General features: G+C 44.7%; 1 protein-coding gene across 1 annotated transcript in view; it reads right to left on the bottom strand.

Moving 5' to 3' along the window:
• Nucleotides 1-4,554: 4,554 nt before the first annotated feature.
• Nucleotides 4,555-19,576, bottom strand: part of PRPF19 (pre-mRNA processing factor 19) — an 88,571-nt gene continuing 73,549 nt past the window's right edge. Inside the window, exons 15-16 of the mRNA XM_073686123.1 lie at nt 8,375-8,480; nt 4,555-5,881 (exon numbers count right to left, since the gene is read on the bottom strand). Of these exons, the coding sequence (XP_073542224.1) occupies nt 5,784-5,881; nt 8,375-8,480 (204 nt within the window). The 3' untranslated portion in view covers nt 4,555-5,783. The remainder of the gene's footprint in view (nt 5,882-8,374; nt 8,481-19,576) is intronic.

The following is a 19,576-nucleotide window of genomic DNA, read 5'->3' on the forward strand; positions in this document are numbered from 1 at the left end:
TTGTCATTAGTCTTGAGCGCAAATGCTCACTACTTGAGTTTGCATCGGGTACTCAGGTATGCACCATGTATCGCGCGTGCTCGAGTGACATGCTCCCAGCCCCACATGTTTCACGGTTATTAGACACCCAAAAAAAACATGCGGGGATCGCTCGTGCATGGCAGGCAATCCCCGCAAAGTTTTTTTGGCCGCGAAGCATATGGGGTGGAGACTCGAGCATGTCACTCAAATACCCACGATACTCAATGCATACCAGAGCACCCGATGCAAACTCAAGTAGCGAGCACTTGCGCTCAACACTAGTCGCCGCATCGTCATCTTTTTTTCTTACTTTTGAAAAAAATCACAACCCTATCACAACCGTAACCCCAACCCTAACCCAAGAGTTTATTTTTTACGCCGTTCCTCGTGTGGTATAAGTGATTAGATGACTTTATTCTTCGGGTCGGTGCGATTACAGCGGTTTTTATGACTGACAACTGTCACACACTAAAAGACGCATTTTTTGTAAAATCTAGTTTTTGCATCGCCATATTTTGAGAGCTATAATTTTTCCAGATTTTGGCAGACAGTCATGTGATGGCTTGTTTTTTGCGGGACGAGTTGACGTTTTTATTGGTGCCATTTTCAGGCATGTGACATTTTTTGATCGTTTTCTATTCCGATTTTTGGGAGGCAGAATAAACAAAAACCAACAATTCAGGATTTTTTTTTATTATTCTGTTCCGCGTGTGGTAAAATTGATAAGGCACCTTTATTCTTTGGGTCAGTACGTTTACAGCGGTACCATATTTATATCGTTTTTCTATGTTTTGCACTTTTACATAAAAGCAATTTTATAGAAAAAAATTTTTAGCATCGCTTTATTCTGAGAGCTATAACTTATTTTTCGGCTGATGGAGCTGTATGGCAGCTTGTTTTTTGCGGGACGAGAGGACGTTTTCAGTGGTACCATTTTTATTTATATTCGTCTTTTTGATCGCGTGTTATTCTATTTTTTGTTTGGCGGTATGGTGATAAAACATTGTTTTTTGCTTTGTTTTTTTTTTTTTTACTGTGTTCACTGAAGGGGTTAACTAGTGGGACAGTTTTATAGGTCAGGTCGTTACGGACGTGGCGATACCAAATATGTGTACTTTATTGTTTTTTTTTTTCCATAATATTTATTGATGGGTACACTATATTTTTATTTTTGGTGGATTATTATTATTTTTTTTCACTTTGCCAGTTTTTTTTTTTTTCTTTGTCCCACTATGGGACTTTCACTTTTTTTTTCTCCGGTCGCCTGCATGGCACAGGAATGGAGCACCATCCCTGTGCCGTGCAGGCTGTCAGCGCTGGACAGGGAGAAGATAGTTGGGAAATGCACTGCGCATGTCCAAAAAATCTTCCTGCTGTCTGGTGACCCGGATGTTGTCATGACGACATCGGGTCGTCATGGCAACATCCAGTACACCGATCACCTCCCCTAGCCACTGCAATGCTGCGATCGACTTCGATTGCAGCATTGCGGGGGTTAATGTGCCGGGAGCGGTACAGGACCGCTCCCTGCACATTGTCACAGCTGACAGCCGGTACTATCAGCTGACACCCGGCAGCGAACGCGCCCGCACAGCCTGTGTGCGGGCGCGATCGCCATGACGTACTAATATGTCACAGGCTCTTAAAGCCCAGGGTGCAGGCGCGTATTAGTACGCCATGGGTTGTAAAGGGGTTAAACTATATACCACAATACTCCGTACATAGCATATAGTAAAAATCATGGTCTCTTATGAAGGCGAGCTCTAAATGCCGCTGTTAGAGAATGACAGTGGCAAATAAGGAGCAAAATTGGGCAAAGCTCAGTTTGCTGCTGTTAGGGGCATATGCTGACTGTTTAACACAGCTATCATGTGATGGATATGGTGCAGGCTTAGCTGCTGATACTGCATTAAAAATGGCGACCCGACATATGAGGTACCAGTATATATGTCAGGAAAGGGTTGAGATAGTAATAAAATTGCCTTAGGCTATGTGCCCACGATGCAGAAATGCTCCGGATTTTTTCTGAGCGCTTCTGCATCTCCCTGGCAAAAAAAACGCATGCGGATTGTACATGCGGATTGTTCATGCGTTTTTCCTGCCAGGGACAAGCGGATGTGAAGCGTTCTTCACATGGATTTCCGCATGAGGGTTGTCAAGCGCTTTCCAAGCGATTTTAGCATCACTTGGAAAGTCCTTGTCAACTTGGTCACACTATATAAATCCATGCAAACTGCATGGATTTATATAGTGTGACCGTAAAGAATGGTAAAAAATAAATCTATACTTACCTTCTGATGGCCCCCGCAGTCTTGCTTCGCTCCGTCCTGGCTGCCGGCAGATCGCGGTACATTGAAGGACCTGCCGACGTCAGCGTCGCGAGACCTTTCACATGACTGACGTAAGCGCAGGTCTTCCAGTTCATCGCGATCTGCCGGCAAGGGAGGACGAGCGCAGCGGAGGCCATCAGAAGGTAAATATAATATTTTTTATTTTATTCTTTTTTTTACAGGTACTATGGTACCCGGGTCCGGAGGAGAGTCTCCTCTCCTCTAGACCTGGGTACCATCTGCACATTGAACGCATGTATTCCGCATGTCCTTATCTAGTGAAGCGGAATACATGCGTTCTAATGCAAGTCAATGGCGGTGAAAATGCAGCACTTCCGCAAAATAATTGGTAGTGCTGCGTTTTTTTCCCGCAATGATAATCCGCAGTGGAAATTTCCGCAGCATGTGCACAGCACATGCGGATTATCATTGGGGAACATGGCAGGCCTTCTACCATGCGTTTAAGCGTTTCTGCAGTGCTTTTGCCACTGCGGAAACGCTTAAAAAACGCATCATGGGCACACAGCCTTAATGTCTTTTTCAACTGTACCAAATATATGCACAAATTTCAACATTTATAGTAGCAAAACTGAATGTGAGTGAAGGTGAAAAGTAAATACTTTTTCATTCAGTGTGTACCTAGAGAGAGAATGATAGATTGCTTTCTTAGGCTGGATGAGCAGAAAAACAAAAAAAAAAACACAAACACTAAAAGGGGGTTCTCAGAGAATGTGACAAAAATGGCTGAAATCACATAATTCAAGCAGCAACCTGTCCTAAGCACATGTCACGATGGGATGCAGACTGAAATAAAAACTGCTTGAGATGTCCATTTCGACTGTAAGACTGAAGATCAGTATCATAAACAAGCATGCCTGATCTGCTCAAATATCGGCAGAGCAGACCAAGGCTGTGTGCCCACGATGCGTTTTTAATGCGTTTCGGCAGCTGCGGAAACGCATTAAAAACACATGGTAGAAGGCCTGCCATGTTCCCCAATGATAATCCACATATGCTGTGCACATGCTGCGGAAATTTCCGCTGTGGATTATCATTGCGGAAAAAAACGCAGCACTACCAATTATTTTGCGGAAATGCTGCTTTTTTGCCGCCATTGACTTGCATTAGAACGCGCCAATTCCGCAAGACTGCATCTGTACTTGCGTAATTGGCGCGTTCTAATGTGTGGATGGTACCCGGGTGTAGAGGAGAGGAGGAGAGTCTCATTCACACCCAGGTACCATTAAAAAAATCAGTAAAAAAAAAAAAAAAAAGAATAAAATAAAAAATAAATGTATATTTACCTTCTGGCGGCCCGCGCTGCGCTCCTGCTTGCTTCCCGGTACTTTGCAGTGGATTGAAGGACCTGCGCTGACGTCAGAGTCATGTGACGGGTCACGCGAAGCTGACGTCGGCAGGTCTTTCAATCCACCACTGCCGGCACCGAGCGAAGCAAGCCAGCGCAGGCCATCGGAGGGTAAGTATATATTTATTTTTTTACTTTTAACCACTCTCTCGGGTCACACTATATAAATCCATGCCGGTTGCATGGATTTATATAGTGTGACCTAGTTATCACAAGCACTTTCCAAGTGATGCTAATCGCTTGGAAAGAGCTTATCAATCCGAATGCAGAAATGTCAGTGAATAACGCTCCATTTCCGCATGTCCCTGGCAGGAAAAAGCATGTACATCCGCATGTACAATCCGCATGCGTTTTTTCTACCAGGGAGATGCAGGAAAAAATCCAGAGCATTTCTGCATCGTGGGCACATAGCCTAAAGGAGAAGGAGAAAAAAAACAACAACTTCTCCTTGGCTGACTTGAGCACAACTGGCTTTTTTCTCTCCTGCTTTAGTTCTACTCCGTGCTCATTGTACACCCATTCTGCTCCGTCTGAAAGCTTTTCAGCAAGTTTCAGAAACCGGAGATCGACTGAGCAGAACGGACTCTCTATTTTTCAGTCCTGCTCTGTCAGCCAAGAATTTTTTTTCCCCACCTGTTTCAGTTCTGCAGATGACTGTGAAGATCAGTTATGCATATGCATGATGCTGCTCCTCCGCCTTATAGCAGAGACACATTTTGTACCTATGTTGACATGTGCCCAGGATGGGTTGTAACTTGAAATATAAGATATTGGCCATTTTGATCACATTCTCAGAGAACCCTGTTTAACTTTTTATATTGAGATGTGCACAGGGTGTTTACTTACAAAAGAAATTTATTTTGGAAATATGCACAAACCAATGTCAGTGACCCACTATTTCATTACCAATTTAAAAAAAACACATTACTAAATGCAGGGAAATAAAGATCAAAACTGTGCTTTTCATGACAATGCCAAAACAAGTTTAGATCAACTAATAAGAAGCTGGTTTAAAAAAAAAGTACTGAGGAGAAGAAAAAAACAAAAGTTTGGATTGTTATGAAATAAACTGAATAATAGTCACCTCGCTACTTTGATATATGATGAGCTATCGCTGACATAGATCACCTATATGAGATCAGTGGGAGTCTGCTGCCATCAGCTTCTAAAAGATGTAAACCGTGTACAGAAAGGAACAGCACAGTTGTGTAGGCCATTTGGGGATGTTGCTGCAGCTCAGCTCCTATTGAAGGGAACAAGAGATGAGCTGCCAATCTCGGCAACAGCTACCAGTGTATAAATGGTAAAGTCTGGCTCCATCTGTCGCAGGAGCTCATCGTGAAGGTCCAATGCGTTGTATCCACACTGTCTTTTGTGATCTATCCTTAGGGTTGGTCATCAATATCAGATTAAAGTAATGGACAATCCCTTTAAAGGGTCTTCCACTGGGGCTCATGACCTTCAATAATGATGTTTCGACAAGGACATATGATTATTGCAGTAGTGTCCACAAGAGCAAGTTTGATGTCTGTGTATAAATGTTATAGCTGCAAGCCAAGAATCAAATTGGTAAGGTGAGTAAATAGAAAAAGACAGTGATATTTTATACCCAAGCTTTTGTTAAAAAAAAAAAAAAAAACCTAATAAAAATGTTTTTGAGGGACTGGACAATGCCTTTTAAAAGGCATTTGCCCATCTGGGAGCCACATATATTTTTATTTTAAGAACAAGGTTATTCACAGAATTATCTTGAGATAGATGTGGGTCCCAGCGGTGATGTCTGCATCTTATAGACATTTATGCCATATCTTTTGGATATTATATAAATATCCCAGATAGGAATAACTCTGTAAGGTGACAGCATAAAAAAACTGTTAAAAAGGAGAGTAGAAGTCAAAACTGCAGGAGAGTGTGTTTTGCTTAGGTAGCATCTTAGCTTCTGCAGAAAATACACTCCAATAGTTATCAATCACACAGATGTTATCATATTACAAGTCATGAGCAAGTTGTGCATTGTCATCTGTTGTGTGGTTCCAAGAGCATTAGAAGATGTCCAGACAGTCACATCAAAGGCTGTAAAAGCGTAGACTCCGATCCATTCCAGTAGATGCCAAAAACTTTGCATTTTGACCAAATGCCAGACCTGTTGTGAGCGCACTGTGATCTGCAGAGAAGCAAAAATGTAGAAAATAATCTTACAAGGAATTAACTTGACATCACTATTTGTTGAAGGAGTAAGTGTAGTGTGAACATAGAAAAGGATATTTTAAGTCCATGTTAAAATATACAGAGTGCATTCAAACCATGACAGACCAGCATTTTTGGTCATACATTTACAGATAGACATTGCTCATTGTGACAAAGTCTTGCCTGATATTTACACACAGACAATGTTCATGGTGACAAAATCTTGAGAACTGATTACCGTATTTTTAGGACCATAAGACGCACTTTTTTCCCGCAAATTTGGGAGGAAAATGGGGGGGTGCGTCTTATGGTCTGAAAGTAAAACTTACCGGTGGTGGTGAAGCAGGATCACAAGGCCCTCCGTTCCCTCCCTCACAAACCCGGTGGCTGCAGCAGAATAGGTGAGATGTTGGGGGCCTGGCAGCTGCTCACAGCAAGACACCGGTCCCAGCTGCCAGGCCCCCAACATCTCACCTATTCTGCTGCAGCCGCCGGGTTCCTGAGGAAGGGAACGGAGGGCCCTGCGATCCTGCTCCACCACCACCACAACTCCCAGCTGCTGGAGCATCGGCTTCTCGCATTCAGGGTCCGCAGCATTCCTCCACTTCCGCCAGCTTCCTGAAGAGCCCTGCCTTTTGTGACCCCCGCTCCACCCACCCCCCACGTAAGATACCTATTCAGACCATAAGACGGACCACCATCTTATAAAAATATTTTTTTCCCTATTTTCCACCCTAAAATTTGGGGTGTGTCTTATGGTCCGGTGCGTCTTATACCTCTCAAATAGTCTTGTTTATTGTTTGTTACTGTAAAACACGGGGATTTGTTTAACCTTTGTCTGCTGTTGAGTTATGTGATTCTTGAGCGCCTCAGAATTGTGTGGGCTTATTGCCCCCATTGTCTGATGCTTGCCTTGTATCTCTGATTCATCTAATCCCAAAGACAGGGCAAAGGTGATCTAAACTTATAACAGTGTAGATCACTATATAAGGTCAGAGAAACATGACTAAAACAGAAGCAGAAGCCGTGTACCTGTATTTATACGTGTACAATGTTGTAATACCTGCATAAGTAGGGACACTCATGCAGTGTTATGATATTTCCAGAGGTTCTCTGTCTTGGTGGTTGCTTCTCTGATATTCCAAACCGATTATGTTTAAAAAGCTGCTTGGTGAGGACGTGAGTATATGTACTTAACCTTTGCATGTTAACATTTACAAAAGTGTACGCAATATCATATCATACCATTCCTTTAATTTTGTATTTTATCTTTTAAATGAACTATTATAAATAAAATTGCGTTATATTGCAAGTAGTTGCCTTCTTTAATGCTGTATCCGAATGGTAAGTGTTAAAAACTTGGCAAAACAGTAAGCGCTAGGGATACATTTCAACTATAAAAAGAGCTACAACTTGAAAACCTTTTTAAGTCTTCCTTATGTCAACATGCTATAACTTCAAGCCTCATGCTAAATTGTATACATTAACAACTTCCCAATACATGATTTACCATTATGTCATGAAGTGGGTACGGGTTAATTGAGCTCCTGAGTCACACCATATTTGGACTCATATGCAAGGGCATAGGAGGGTTCACAAGGGATGTAACATAGGCCTTACTCCCAAGAATACGGTGTCAGGTAGCAGGACCCCTCAGCTTTTTATTCCAGGTACACTAGAAACTAAGCATTACATTGATTTGGTGGTAAAGTCAGTCAGTGGTACGACTATTTCTCTGAAGTCTCCTAGGACCTCGTCATACAGCCTCCATCAGTGGTATATGGAGAGGCCTGCAGACACAGCTCCGCCTGACGGATTTCCACAAGGGAATACATTTCCCATACAGCCCCCTACACCTCTCAATAGCATAACATACCTGTATGGCCGACTCAGATATACATGCATGGACTAAAATAAGATGTATTGAGTTTACCGGAATGGAGAAATGGATCTTTTAACCCCTTACCAGCTATGCTACATATCCTGAGAAAGCTTGTTTAGCTGAAACGCGTTGTATATTTAGTCAATGGAAAAATACAAAGTTGGCTTTTGGAACTAGAAAAAAAATGAGTGAAGACCAAAAAAATATCTGGGTATCTAGGTCTTTAAAAGAGTTAAACAAATGGACCCCAAAACCCCCACGTCTTCCAAGGCACAGATTTTGGTGCGGATTTCAGCCTATGCACTGCAAGGTTGAGGATGTCACATACAAAAAATATGGCGCAGGCGAAACCGCAGCAAAGTTACAAAATCTGCATGTGATTTGTGCATGAAGCCTACGAAAACTGATGCAAAATACAGACTAAAATACCGACAAATGGATAAGGCCTTACACTTCAGCAGGATAGGAAGAAAATATTTTTCCACCTGTCAATCTAACATTAATAAATGTTCATTATGTTGTTCAATCTGCACAAAGATAACATTTATAGTTCGTATTAAAAAGCCCCATTGTCACCATGAAACAGACCTGTGAAGTGCAAAACTTCAGCCCATTGTTTGCAGATATAAACCTGGACGTCTGTCCCTCCAATTGCAAGATATGTACCACTCTGATCAAATACCAATGACCGCACCTGTTCAGAAAGAAAATGGAAATATGAAAAAAAGCAAACACCACGTTTCACTCAAGCAATTAATTGTAAAGCAAATGACAGCCATTAAAACTGGATTTTTTAAAAAAGGTAATAGAAACAAAGCTACTGCTACAAAACAGAAATGTATTTCCAATATTACTTTGAAATAGAAAATAACCTAGGATTAAAGCATAAACCCTTTCCCGACATATACATATTACAAGGTGGATATCGGGTGCAAGTGTATAGAGCAGTTGAAGGAACGGAGCCTAAACCATACCTGGTGGTTGCCGACACCTGCCGCTAAAAGCAGACGAATGATGTTTAAAAGGAAAGGTCAGCTGCCCTGTCCCAAGTAAACCGCCAACATGTCTCTATTGCATCGAAGCCTATTTTCATACTCCATAACTATAAAATTCAACTTTTAATGTGGTGGTATGTGCAAGTTGTGCAGAATACATCAGATTATAAAAGGGTGTTGTGATAACAGGGTAAAACCAAATTTTAAAAATTTATGGTACGCTTTGAAGGAATCCTTAATGCAAAGGCCAGGTTTCGCAATCGTAAATTGTGTCCTTTAGTATTTCCCCCTCTTGGAGCATACTCTGCACCTTTTCTGTGTTATTTCCTTCCTTGCAGTTTGGGGAACCTCATCATAGGGGAAAATGTTGCCCTGGTACAATATGGGAACCATCAGTTTCAGAAATACTTGGCCCCTTACCTTTCTGTGGGCCAAACATTAGGGGGCCTTGGTGACCACCTTCTGAAAATGAAGGAAGGTCCCCGTATTGCCTGCATACCGAAAGAGCACAAAAGCATTGCACACTGCCATCGGTACAATGTGCACGGTCATCTTTTTGTACCATACTTTAGCTTTTTGCATGGCACTGTGTGGTTTGAGGACCTGATCTGAGAGATCTACATTAGTGTTGAGCCACCAACGTAGTGTTCGGGTTCGGTTCGTCGAACACCGGGATGTTCGTGGAACTGTTCGTGGAACACCTTAGAACACCGTTAAAAACAATGGCAGGCAAACAAAAACACATAGAAACACATAGAAAACACCTTCAAAGGTGTCCAAAAGCTGACAAGCTGCTCAGAAGACGCTCTCTTTAAAAAAGCCGGCCGGCAATTCATCAGCGGCATACACCGGTACCCGACAATTTAGACAAGGAATAGAGCATCACACATAGATTAGATAGATAGAAACATGTCAGTCACACATATAAGAAGCACAGTGACAGTGTTGCTTACTGTACTTGTCATTTAGTGTAAAGGATTTATTTAAAAAAATAATAGTGTTTTCATGCACCGTCTCTTTAAAAAACCCGGCCGGCAATTCAGCACGGTACCCGACAATTTAGAACAGAAAGAATAGAGCATCACACATAGATTAGATAGATAGAAACATGTCAGTCACATATATAAGAAGTACAGTGATAGTGTTGATTACTGTACTTGTCATTTAGTGTTAAAATAAAGGATTTATTAAAAAAAAAATTGGCGTGGGGTTCCCCGTAACTTTAGTCTCCAGCGGAGGTTAAGCAGACAGCTGGGGCAGATGTTTGAAGCCTGGGAAGGGGGTAATACCCACGGAGCTTCCCAGGCTACTAATATCAGCCCCCAGCTGAATACCTAGCCTTTACTAGCTATTAAAATGGGGGACCCCCCCCAAAAAAATGACGTGGGGTCCCCCCTATTTTAATAGCTAGCAAAGGCTAGGCAGACAGCTGGGGGCTGATATTAATAGCCCAGGAAGGGTGCCATGAATATTGGCCCCCTCCCAGGCTAGAAACACCAGCCGTCAGCTGTCCCAGAAATGGCGCATCCGTAGGATGCGCCAAATCTGGCACTTAGCCTCGCTCTTCCCACTGCCCTGTAGCGGTGGCAGTGGGGTAATAGGGCTGGGGTTGATGTCAGCTTATAATGCCAGCTGACATCAAGCCCAGGTTAGTAATGGAGAGGCGTCTATAAGACACCCCCATTACTAACCCCATAGTCAAAGTTAAAAGAAAACACAAACACCCTGAATAAAGTCCTTTAATTGAAATAAACACACAATTCTTTATTGTTCTAAATTAAACCATACTTACCGTCACGCCCATTCCAGCTGAAGCCAACGATCTCCTGCAATAAAAGTAAAATAATAAACCAACATCATCCTTACCTTTCCATGGTTCCCACGACAGCTTCAGCTCTGCTACATCGAGATGACAGGCTGGACCGCAGCAGAACGCTGCCATCCAGCCTGTCATCCCGCAGACACTGAGAAGTGCAGGCTTGCTTGGGCTCCTCAGTGTTTGGCTGTGACGGCATAAAGATGAGCCGAGGTCATGTCCAATGAGCTCGGCTCACCTCATGCACGTCACTGACAGCGTGGGAGAATTCTCACGCTGAAGCGCTGAGTGCAGGAGAATTTTCCCACGCTGTCAGTGACGTGCATGAGGCTGATATTTAAATTTGGCGCACAAATCGGTGATTGGTCGCGGGCAGCGTCCGCGACCAATCAGCACAGTAGTGTTTAACTTTGGCGGCAAGATAAGTGATTGGTCGCCGTCTTGACCGCGACCAATCACCGATTTGTGCGGCACATTTAAATAGCGGCCGCGACCAATTGGATGTCAGCGCCGCTCCCCGTTCCTCCCTTCACGCCCTAGCCGCACGGATGTCAGCGGCGCTGCCTGTGCAGATACTTCTGCTGCGAGAACCCGGGACATGAGCGGGCGCACGGAGCAGAAGTATCCCGACCCGCAGCGCCGCTCCCCGGTCCTCCCTTCACACCCTAGCCGCTGAGGTCCCCACAGTATCCGCATGGTGTTACAAAGGTCCGGACATTTGTGTTGAAAATCGCTGATTGGTCGCTGGCGCTGCCCGCGACCAATCACCGATTTGGGCGCCAAATTTAAATATCGGCCGCGACCAATCACCCATCTTGGCTCCACATTTAAACACCGCTGTACTGATTGGTCGCGGACGCTATTTAAATGCAGCGCCAAAATCGGTGATTGGTCGCGCCCAGCGTCGGCGACCAATCAGCACAGCGGTGTTTAAATGTGGAGCCAAGATCGGTGATTGGTTGCGGCCGATATTTAAATTTGGCGCCCAAATCGGTGATTGGTCGCGGGCAGCGCCTGCGACCAATCAGCGATTTTTAACACAAATGTCCGGATCTTTGTAACACCATGCGGATACTGTGGGGAGATCAGCGGCTAGGGTGTCAAGGGAGGACCGGGGAGCGGAGCTGCGGGTCGGGATACATCTGCTGCGAGCAGTCGCTCATCTCCCGGCTTCTCGCAGCGGAAGTATCCGACCAGGCAGCGGCGCTCCCCGGTCCTCACCAATACGATTCGCTGATTGGTCGCGCTCTCCGCACGCGACCAATCAGTGATCTTGGCGCTAAAGTTAAACACCGCTCTGCTGATTGGTCGCGGGCAGTTTCCGCGACCAATCACCGATTTGGGCGCCACATTTAAATAGCGGCCGCGACCAATCAGTGAGATTGGCGCCAAATTTAAACCCCGCTCTGCTGATTGATCGCGGTCGCCGTCCGCAACCAATCAGCATTATTGGCGCCAAATTTAAACCCCGCTCTGCTGATTGGTCGCAACCGCCGGCCGCGACTAATCAACATTGTTGCCGCCAAATTTAAACACCGCCCTGCTGAATGGTCGCGGTCGTGACCAATCACCGTTATTGGCGCCAAATTTAAACACCGCTTTGCTGATTTGTTGCGGTTGCGACCAATCAGCATTATTGGCGCAAAATTTAAACCCCGCTCTGCTGATTAGTCGCAACCGCCGCCCGTGACCAATCAGCGATATAGTCGCCAAATTTCAACACCGCTTTGCTGATTGGTCACGGTTACTGGCCGCGACCAGTCAGCGATTTTGGCGCCAAATTTAAACACCGCTCTGCTGATTGCGCCGGGTCTGCCGCATACATATTCTAGAATACCCGATGCGTTAGAATCGGGCCACCATCTAGTTTCATGAAATAATTTAAAAAAAAAATTGACGTGGGGCTTCGCACTATATTTGTGTCCAGCCAGGTACAGCAGGCAGGAACGGGCTGCCCCCAACCACCAGCTGCCTATTTGTACCTGGCCGGACACAACAATATAGGGAAGGCCTTTTTTTCTTAATTATTTCATGAATTTCATGAAATAATTAAAAAAAAAAATACGTGGGGCTTCGCCCTATTTTTGTGTCCAGCCAGGTACAACTAGGCAGCTGGGGGCTAGAATCTGCAGCGCAGGGAGGCCCAAGCTTTCTGGGTCCCCCCCGCTGCAAATTGCAGTCCGCAGCCACCCCGGAAAATGGCGCGTTCATAGAAGCGCCACCTTCTGGTGCTGTACCCAACTCATCCAGGGCGCTGGTGCGGTGGCTCACTGGGTAATAAAGGGGTTAGGGCCAGCTTGGCATTATCAGCTGGCCCTAAGCCCGAAATTCATGGGGTCACGCCAATATTAGACATGACCACCATGAATTTCTAGTAAAGTATTTAAAAAAAACACAACACCCAGAATAAAGTCCTTTAATTGAAATAAACACACAATTCTTTATTGTTCTAAATTAAACCATACTTACCGTCACGCCCATTCCAGCTGAAGCCAATGTCTTCTGCAATAAAAGTAAAATAATAAAGCAACCTCATCCTTACCTTTCCATGGTTCCCACAACAGCTTCAGCTCTGCTACATCAAGATGACAGGCTGGACCGCAGCAGAACGCTGCCATCCAGCCTGTCATCCCGCAGACACTGAGAAGCGCAGGCATGCTTGCGCTCCTCAGTGTCTCGCTGTGACGGCATAAAGATGAGACGAGTTCATGTCCAATGATCTCAGCTCACCTCATGCACGTCACTGACAGCGTGGGAAAATTCTCCTGCTCTCAGCGCTACAGCGTGAGAATTCTCCCACGCTGTCAGTGACGTGCATGAGGTGAGCTGAGATCATTGGACATGAACTCGTCTCATCTTTATGCCGTCATAGCGAGACACTGAGGAGCGCAAGCAAGCCTGCGCTTCTCAGTGTCTGCGGCATGGCAAGCTGGATGGCAGCGTTCTGCTGCGGTCCAGCCTGTCATCTCGATGTAGCAGAGCTGAAGCTGTCGTGGGAACCATGGAAAGTTAAGGATGATGTTGCTTTATTATTTTACTTTTATTGCAGGAGATCGTTGGCTTCAGCTGGAATGGGCGTGACGGTAAGTATGGTTTAATTTAGAACAATAAAGGAATGTGTCTATTTCAATTAAAGGAGTTTATTCTGGGTGTTTGTGTTTTCTTTTTTTAACTTTGACTATGGGATTAGTAATGGGGGTGTCTTATAGATGCCTCTCCATTACTAACCTGGCCTTGATGTCAGCTGGCATTATAAGCTGACATCAACCCCAGCCCTATTACCCACTGCCACCGCTACAGGGCAGTGGGAAGAGCGAGGCTAAGTGCCAGAATTGGCGCATCCTATGGATGCGCCATTTCTGGGGCGGCTGACGGCTGGTGTTTCTAGCCTGGGAGGGGGCCAATATTCATGGCACCCTTCCTGGCCTATTAATATCAGCCCCCAGCTGTCTGCCTAGCCTTTGCTAGCTATTAAAATAGGGGGGACCCCACGTCATTTTTTTTTTTTGGGGGGGTCCCCCATTTTAATAGCTAGTAAAGGCTAGGTATTCAGCTGGGGGCTGATATTAGTGAAGCCTGGGAGGGGGGGTAATACCCATGGAGCTTCCCAGGCTAAACATCTGCCCCAGCCGTCTGCTTAACCTCCGCTAGAGCCTAAAATTATGGGGACCCCCACGCCAATTTTTTTTTAAATAAATCCTTTATTTTAACACTAAATGACAAGTACAGTAAGCAACAGTCACTGTACTTCATATATATATGTGACTGACATGTTTCTATCTATCTAATCTGTGTGTGATTCTCTATTCCTTCTATTCTAAATTGTCGGGTACAGATGCTGAATTGCCGGCCGGCTTTTTTAAAGAGACGGTGCATGAAAACACTATTATTATTTTTGATAAATCCTTTACACTAAATGACAAGTACAGTAAGCAACACTGTCACTGTACTTCGTATATATGTGGCTGACTTGTTTCTATCTAATCTATGTGTGAAGCTCTATTCTTTCTGTTCTAAATTGTCGGGTACCGGTGTATGCCGCTGCTGAATTGCCGCTTTTCATGTTTCACTATTGGCACTGTTCCCATCGATTTGGGCAATCACTATAATGCCACAACCACCATGGCTGTGGCATTACAGTGAGTGGCAGGCAATCCCTGCATGATTGGTGCTCAAAATAGCGCCAGACATGCAGGACACGCTTTTGGTGCACGAACAGTTATCGAACATAACCTCGAACAGCCGAATTTTTTGCAAATCGTTCGGGTTCGTCGAACAACTCGAACACCGCCCAAAACAGCTCGAATTTGAGATTGGCGAACAGTTCTAGTCGAACACCGCTCATCTCTAATCTACATCCCCATGAATTTATTATAATCCAGGATAGAATCTGGCTTTGGAACTTATGTTGTGGTACCTCAGACAGTGACAAGGGAGCTGTTGTCACGGTGTATTGTGGTTAAGAAACGGACATCCCTCTAATCCATATACTTGCCCTCCAGCATGTTGTCACTACATTGGGCACTGCTCTCACCCTTTCTCAGCAGTTGCCCAATTAGCGGCTTAGAGAGGCCTCTTTGAAGAGTGGGATGCTATTGTAGAAGTTATCCACGTAGAGGTGATAACCCTGATTCAGCAGTGGGTGCAGCACTTCCCACACAATTTTCCCACTCACCCCCACACAGGACAGGTGGGCATTCAGGGGGGCTCAATCTGAGTGCCCTTCCGTTCTCGCACAGCTTCTGCAGTTTAATTCCATGCCTGGCCCTCTTACTGGCCTGGTACTGTCAGAATTTTAGCCTCTCTTTGAAATGAACCAGAGATTCCGCTATACAAATGTCCCTTTGGGGTTTGTACGCCTCAGCAAATTCCCCAGTGTCAAATTGGATCCCTGAGCTGCCCATGAAATCCATAACAAGAGGCTGACAATTTTTTATTCGGGGGTGGGGAGGTGGAGTCCATATGAGATCAATTGCCTAAAAAGTTGTCTCGGTCCTAAGACGCCTTGTTGTGGGGGGGCCATCTTTACTGTCACCGAGCGATTCAATGCGGTCACAGACTCTTGAACACACTTCCCGCAGCGCCGAACATAAATGACGAATGTCGCCAAGGGGTTAAATATCAGGGAAGTGTAAGCTGCTTGCAAGAGATCACGCAGCTGCTGCAGTGGGAAGAAAGTTGTCAGCCATGGCCTGACTCCCCATAGAGAAGGCAGAGGGGGTTTATTAGATCTCTGCCTTCCTGATTGCTGCATACACAGAGCTAAGCAAGCTGTGTGTATAACAGAATAGGAAGTGCTGACATCGCTTCCACTTCTGGGCCCAGTAATCATGTGATAGCTGGGTGCAGGGAGGAAGTAGCAGCTGCTTTTTGTAGTTTGCTAGTGTTTTTACTGTGTGGTGTAGCATCCCATTGTTTGCTGCTTCATATACTGTTTTTAAGCTTTTCTGGTTCATGTAATTTGTGTACGATTTTTTATCCTTATATATGTAATAAACCTTTATTTGGTTCATTATGCATTATTTTGTTTCATTTGTCTTTCTGCATGTTTAAGTAAAGCGGAATTATTTTTTTATACCTCTTAGTATTTGACTTTGAAAAAAAACTTTGATACAGTGATGTGTGCATTACATGAGGTTTTAGTTTTAATTCATCTGATCACAATACAGTTTTCCGTTGTGCCTCAGTCCATTATAAAGGAGATTTGGCACAGAGAAGACGGCAGCCTATCTGGATTGTGGTGATTTATGGCTTCTTCTGTGCATGATGGAACTTTAACTTGCATTTGTGCATTCCACAGCAAACTGTGTTCACAGACAACGATTTCTGGAAGGTTTCCTGGGTCTATATAGTGATATGGATAACCAAATCATCCCCGTTTTTAATGAAGAACAATGTGAGGGCCGTAGCTCACAAGCTTCTAATATGAATTGTCAGCCTTTTTTCCTTATGGACATCTCCAGAATCTTTTGATATTATGTACTGTAGATGGAGGGATATTCAAAGTCTTTGCAATTTTAGGTTGAACATTTTTCTGAAATGGTTCCACAATTTTTAGACAGTTGTTCGCAGATTGATGAATTGCTGACTATCTTTGCGCTTTGCTTCTGAAACACACTGCCTCTCTACCATGCACTTTTTATACATTCATGAGACTCAACTGAAAATTAAAGGGGTGGTCCAAAGGCAAAGTAATTTCTTCCTTCATCTTTATCTGTTTAGTGCCATAACCTAAACTATTTTCTAAAGTACTTGAGCTGAAAATTCCCTACCGTTCCCTAACTGCACTACAGTGGAGGTTAAATGGTCTGACAGTTTTATAGTTCTGGTCATTCCAGACACTGATACCACTTTTTTTTTTGTTTGACACTGAATAGCCTGATTGCTGGTCTGATACACTGCAATACTCAAGAATCAGAATACTAGACCTGTCAGTTTTACAGTGACAGAAAGACTGGTAGACCCTGCTTATTGGAGGGCGTAACAGGCCACTATACCCTGACAATACCCAGAGACCATTGCTTGACCTGCGGTAGCCATGACATCTGTTGGCACCCCAGGAGCTCCCTCCTGCTCACAAACATCTCGATATAGCGGGTGCTATGGATTGCAGCATTTAGAGGGGTAAACAACCAGGCTCAGAGTGGGCACCGACCTCGTACGTTACTGGAAGAGCTTTGTTGTGCATAAAAGTTCCCACAGTGATTGCTCTGGACAAAGCTCCTGTGCCTGCATGATCACCACGACAAGAACATATTGGCATCTGTTTGTGAGAACACCTTCCCAAATAGGACATTACAGTACATTTAATGTCAACAGGGGGTCAAAGAGGACCTGTCACTTCAATTTTCCAACCCAAACCATTTGGATAGTCCAACAAAATCAGTTTAGTTAGATACCAAAACCTTAGAGAAGTACTCCCGCCATTTGTCCGTAATTGGTCCCTGAACTTTTCCCATGCTATTTGATAATGGGTAGAGAAGAGTCTGCCATAAAAATTGAGTCAACTGGAAAGGCTGGCAATCAGAAGAGGGACACTCCTCTGCTCTTAGAGTATGTCTCCTTCACTGTCCAAATCTTGCACCTGCATGTTAAATGACCCCAACTAGTGCATGCACATAAAAGTCCACCCATTCTTTGCTAGTATTTCCATTGTACTACTGGTGAGAAGTGATTTGGGAATGTGATTATGTAGGGTACCACTCCACTAGCTTTGCAACTGCACGAATTTGTGACTACACTATAGAGCTGAGCAGAGATGAAATTTACACAGTGGGCAAGGAAGAAACAAGGACAATGTACTGAGTATGTGGAGGGTTAGGAAAAATAGAAAAAAAAATAAAATTCATATGATCTATTGTAGAACGCTGAATGCATCCTTCTGTCCGAAGCCAACAGACTGCGCCTGCGCAGTGTGGCCAGTCAGATGGATGCATCCAGCGTGAATAGAGGTGGCAGGGAGGAAAACGAGGACGGAGGAGGAGTGTGCCACCAGAGAATGTGATATGCGTAAGTGCTGACTGCATAACACGATGTCCGGCGCCATGAGGTCGAGGCTGGATGAGGAGTGTGGCACCGGAGTCAGGGGGTTGGGGGTATCTGTTATATGCAGGGGATGGGTGCACATAACTGCTCAAAACAAGACAAATCACACTTCAAGTCCAAATCACACTTCAAGTCCAAATCACACTTCAAGTCCAAATCACACTTCAAGTCCAAATCACACTTCAAGTCCAAATCACACTTCAAGACCAAATCACACTTCAAGACCAAATCACACTTCAAGACCAAATCACACTTCAAGACCAAATCACACTTCAAGACCAAATCACACTTCAAGACCAAATCACACTTCAAGACCAAATCACACTTCAAGACCAAATCACACTTCAAGACCAAATCACACTTCAAGACCAAATCACACTTCAAGACCAATCAAATCAAACTTTCAAGTTATGAAGCACTGATTGTGAACACATTTCTTCTGCTGTTGTGCAAATGGAACAGACAGCAGTTAGAAATGATGGGCAATTAACAAGACACACCCTATAAAGGAGTGGTTCTGCAGGTGGTGACCACAGACCATTTCTCTGTTCTCATCCTTTTTAGCTGTTTTGGTCACTTTTGAATTTGGTCATTACTCTCACCCCTTGAGGTACAGTAGCATGAGGTGGTGTCTACAGTACAACCCACAGAAGTTGCTCAGGTAGGGCAGCTTGTCCAGGATGGCACATCAATGCGAGCCGTGGCAAGAAGGGTAGCTGCGTCTGTCTGCACAGTATCCAGAGCATGGATCAGATACCACGAGACAGGCCAGTACACCAGGAGAAGTGGAGGGAGCCGTAGGAGGGCAACAACCGAGCAGCAGGACTGCTAACTCCTCCTCTGTGCAAGGAGGAAAAGGAGGAGCACTGCCAGAGCTCTGCAAAATGTGTCTGCTCAAACTGTCAGAAACAGACTCCATGAGGGTGGTATGAGGGTCAGACATCCACAAGTCCACAGCCCAACACTGTGCAGGGCGATTGGCATTTGCTAGAGAACACCAAGAAGGGCAGATTCGACATTGGCATCCTGTGCTCTTAAAAGCAGGTTCACAATAAGCACATGTGATAGACGTGATAGTCTGGAGACGCCATGGAAAACATTCTGCTGCCTGCAACATCCTTCAGCATGACCGGTTTGGCAGTGGGTCAGTAATGGTGTGGGGAGGCATTTCTATGGAGGGCCGCACAGCCCTCCATGTGCTATCCAGAGGTACCCTGACTGCCATTAGATACTAGAATGAGGTCCCCAATTGTGAGACCATATGCAGGTGCAGTGGGCCCTGGGTTCCTTCTGATGCATGAGAATGCTAGGACTCATGTGGCTGAAGTGTGTCAGCAGTTCCTGCATGATGATGGCATTGATGCTTTGGACGGGCTTGCCCGTTCTCCAGACCTGAATCCGATTGAGCACATCTGGGACATCATGTCTCGCTCC

The sequence above is a fragment of the Phyllobates terribilis genome, unplaced genomic scaffold, assembly GCF_046119375.1.
Source record: "Phyllobates terribilis strain yellow unplaced genomic scaffold, ASM4611937v1 Scaffold_5__5_contigs__length_657084704, whole genome shotgun sequence".
NCBI lineage: Eukaryota > Metazoa > Chordata > Amphibia > Anura > Dendrobatidae > Phyllobates > Phyllobates terribilis.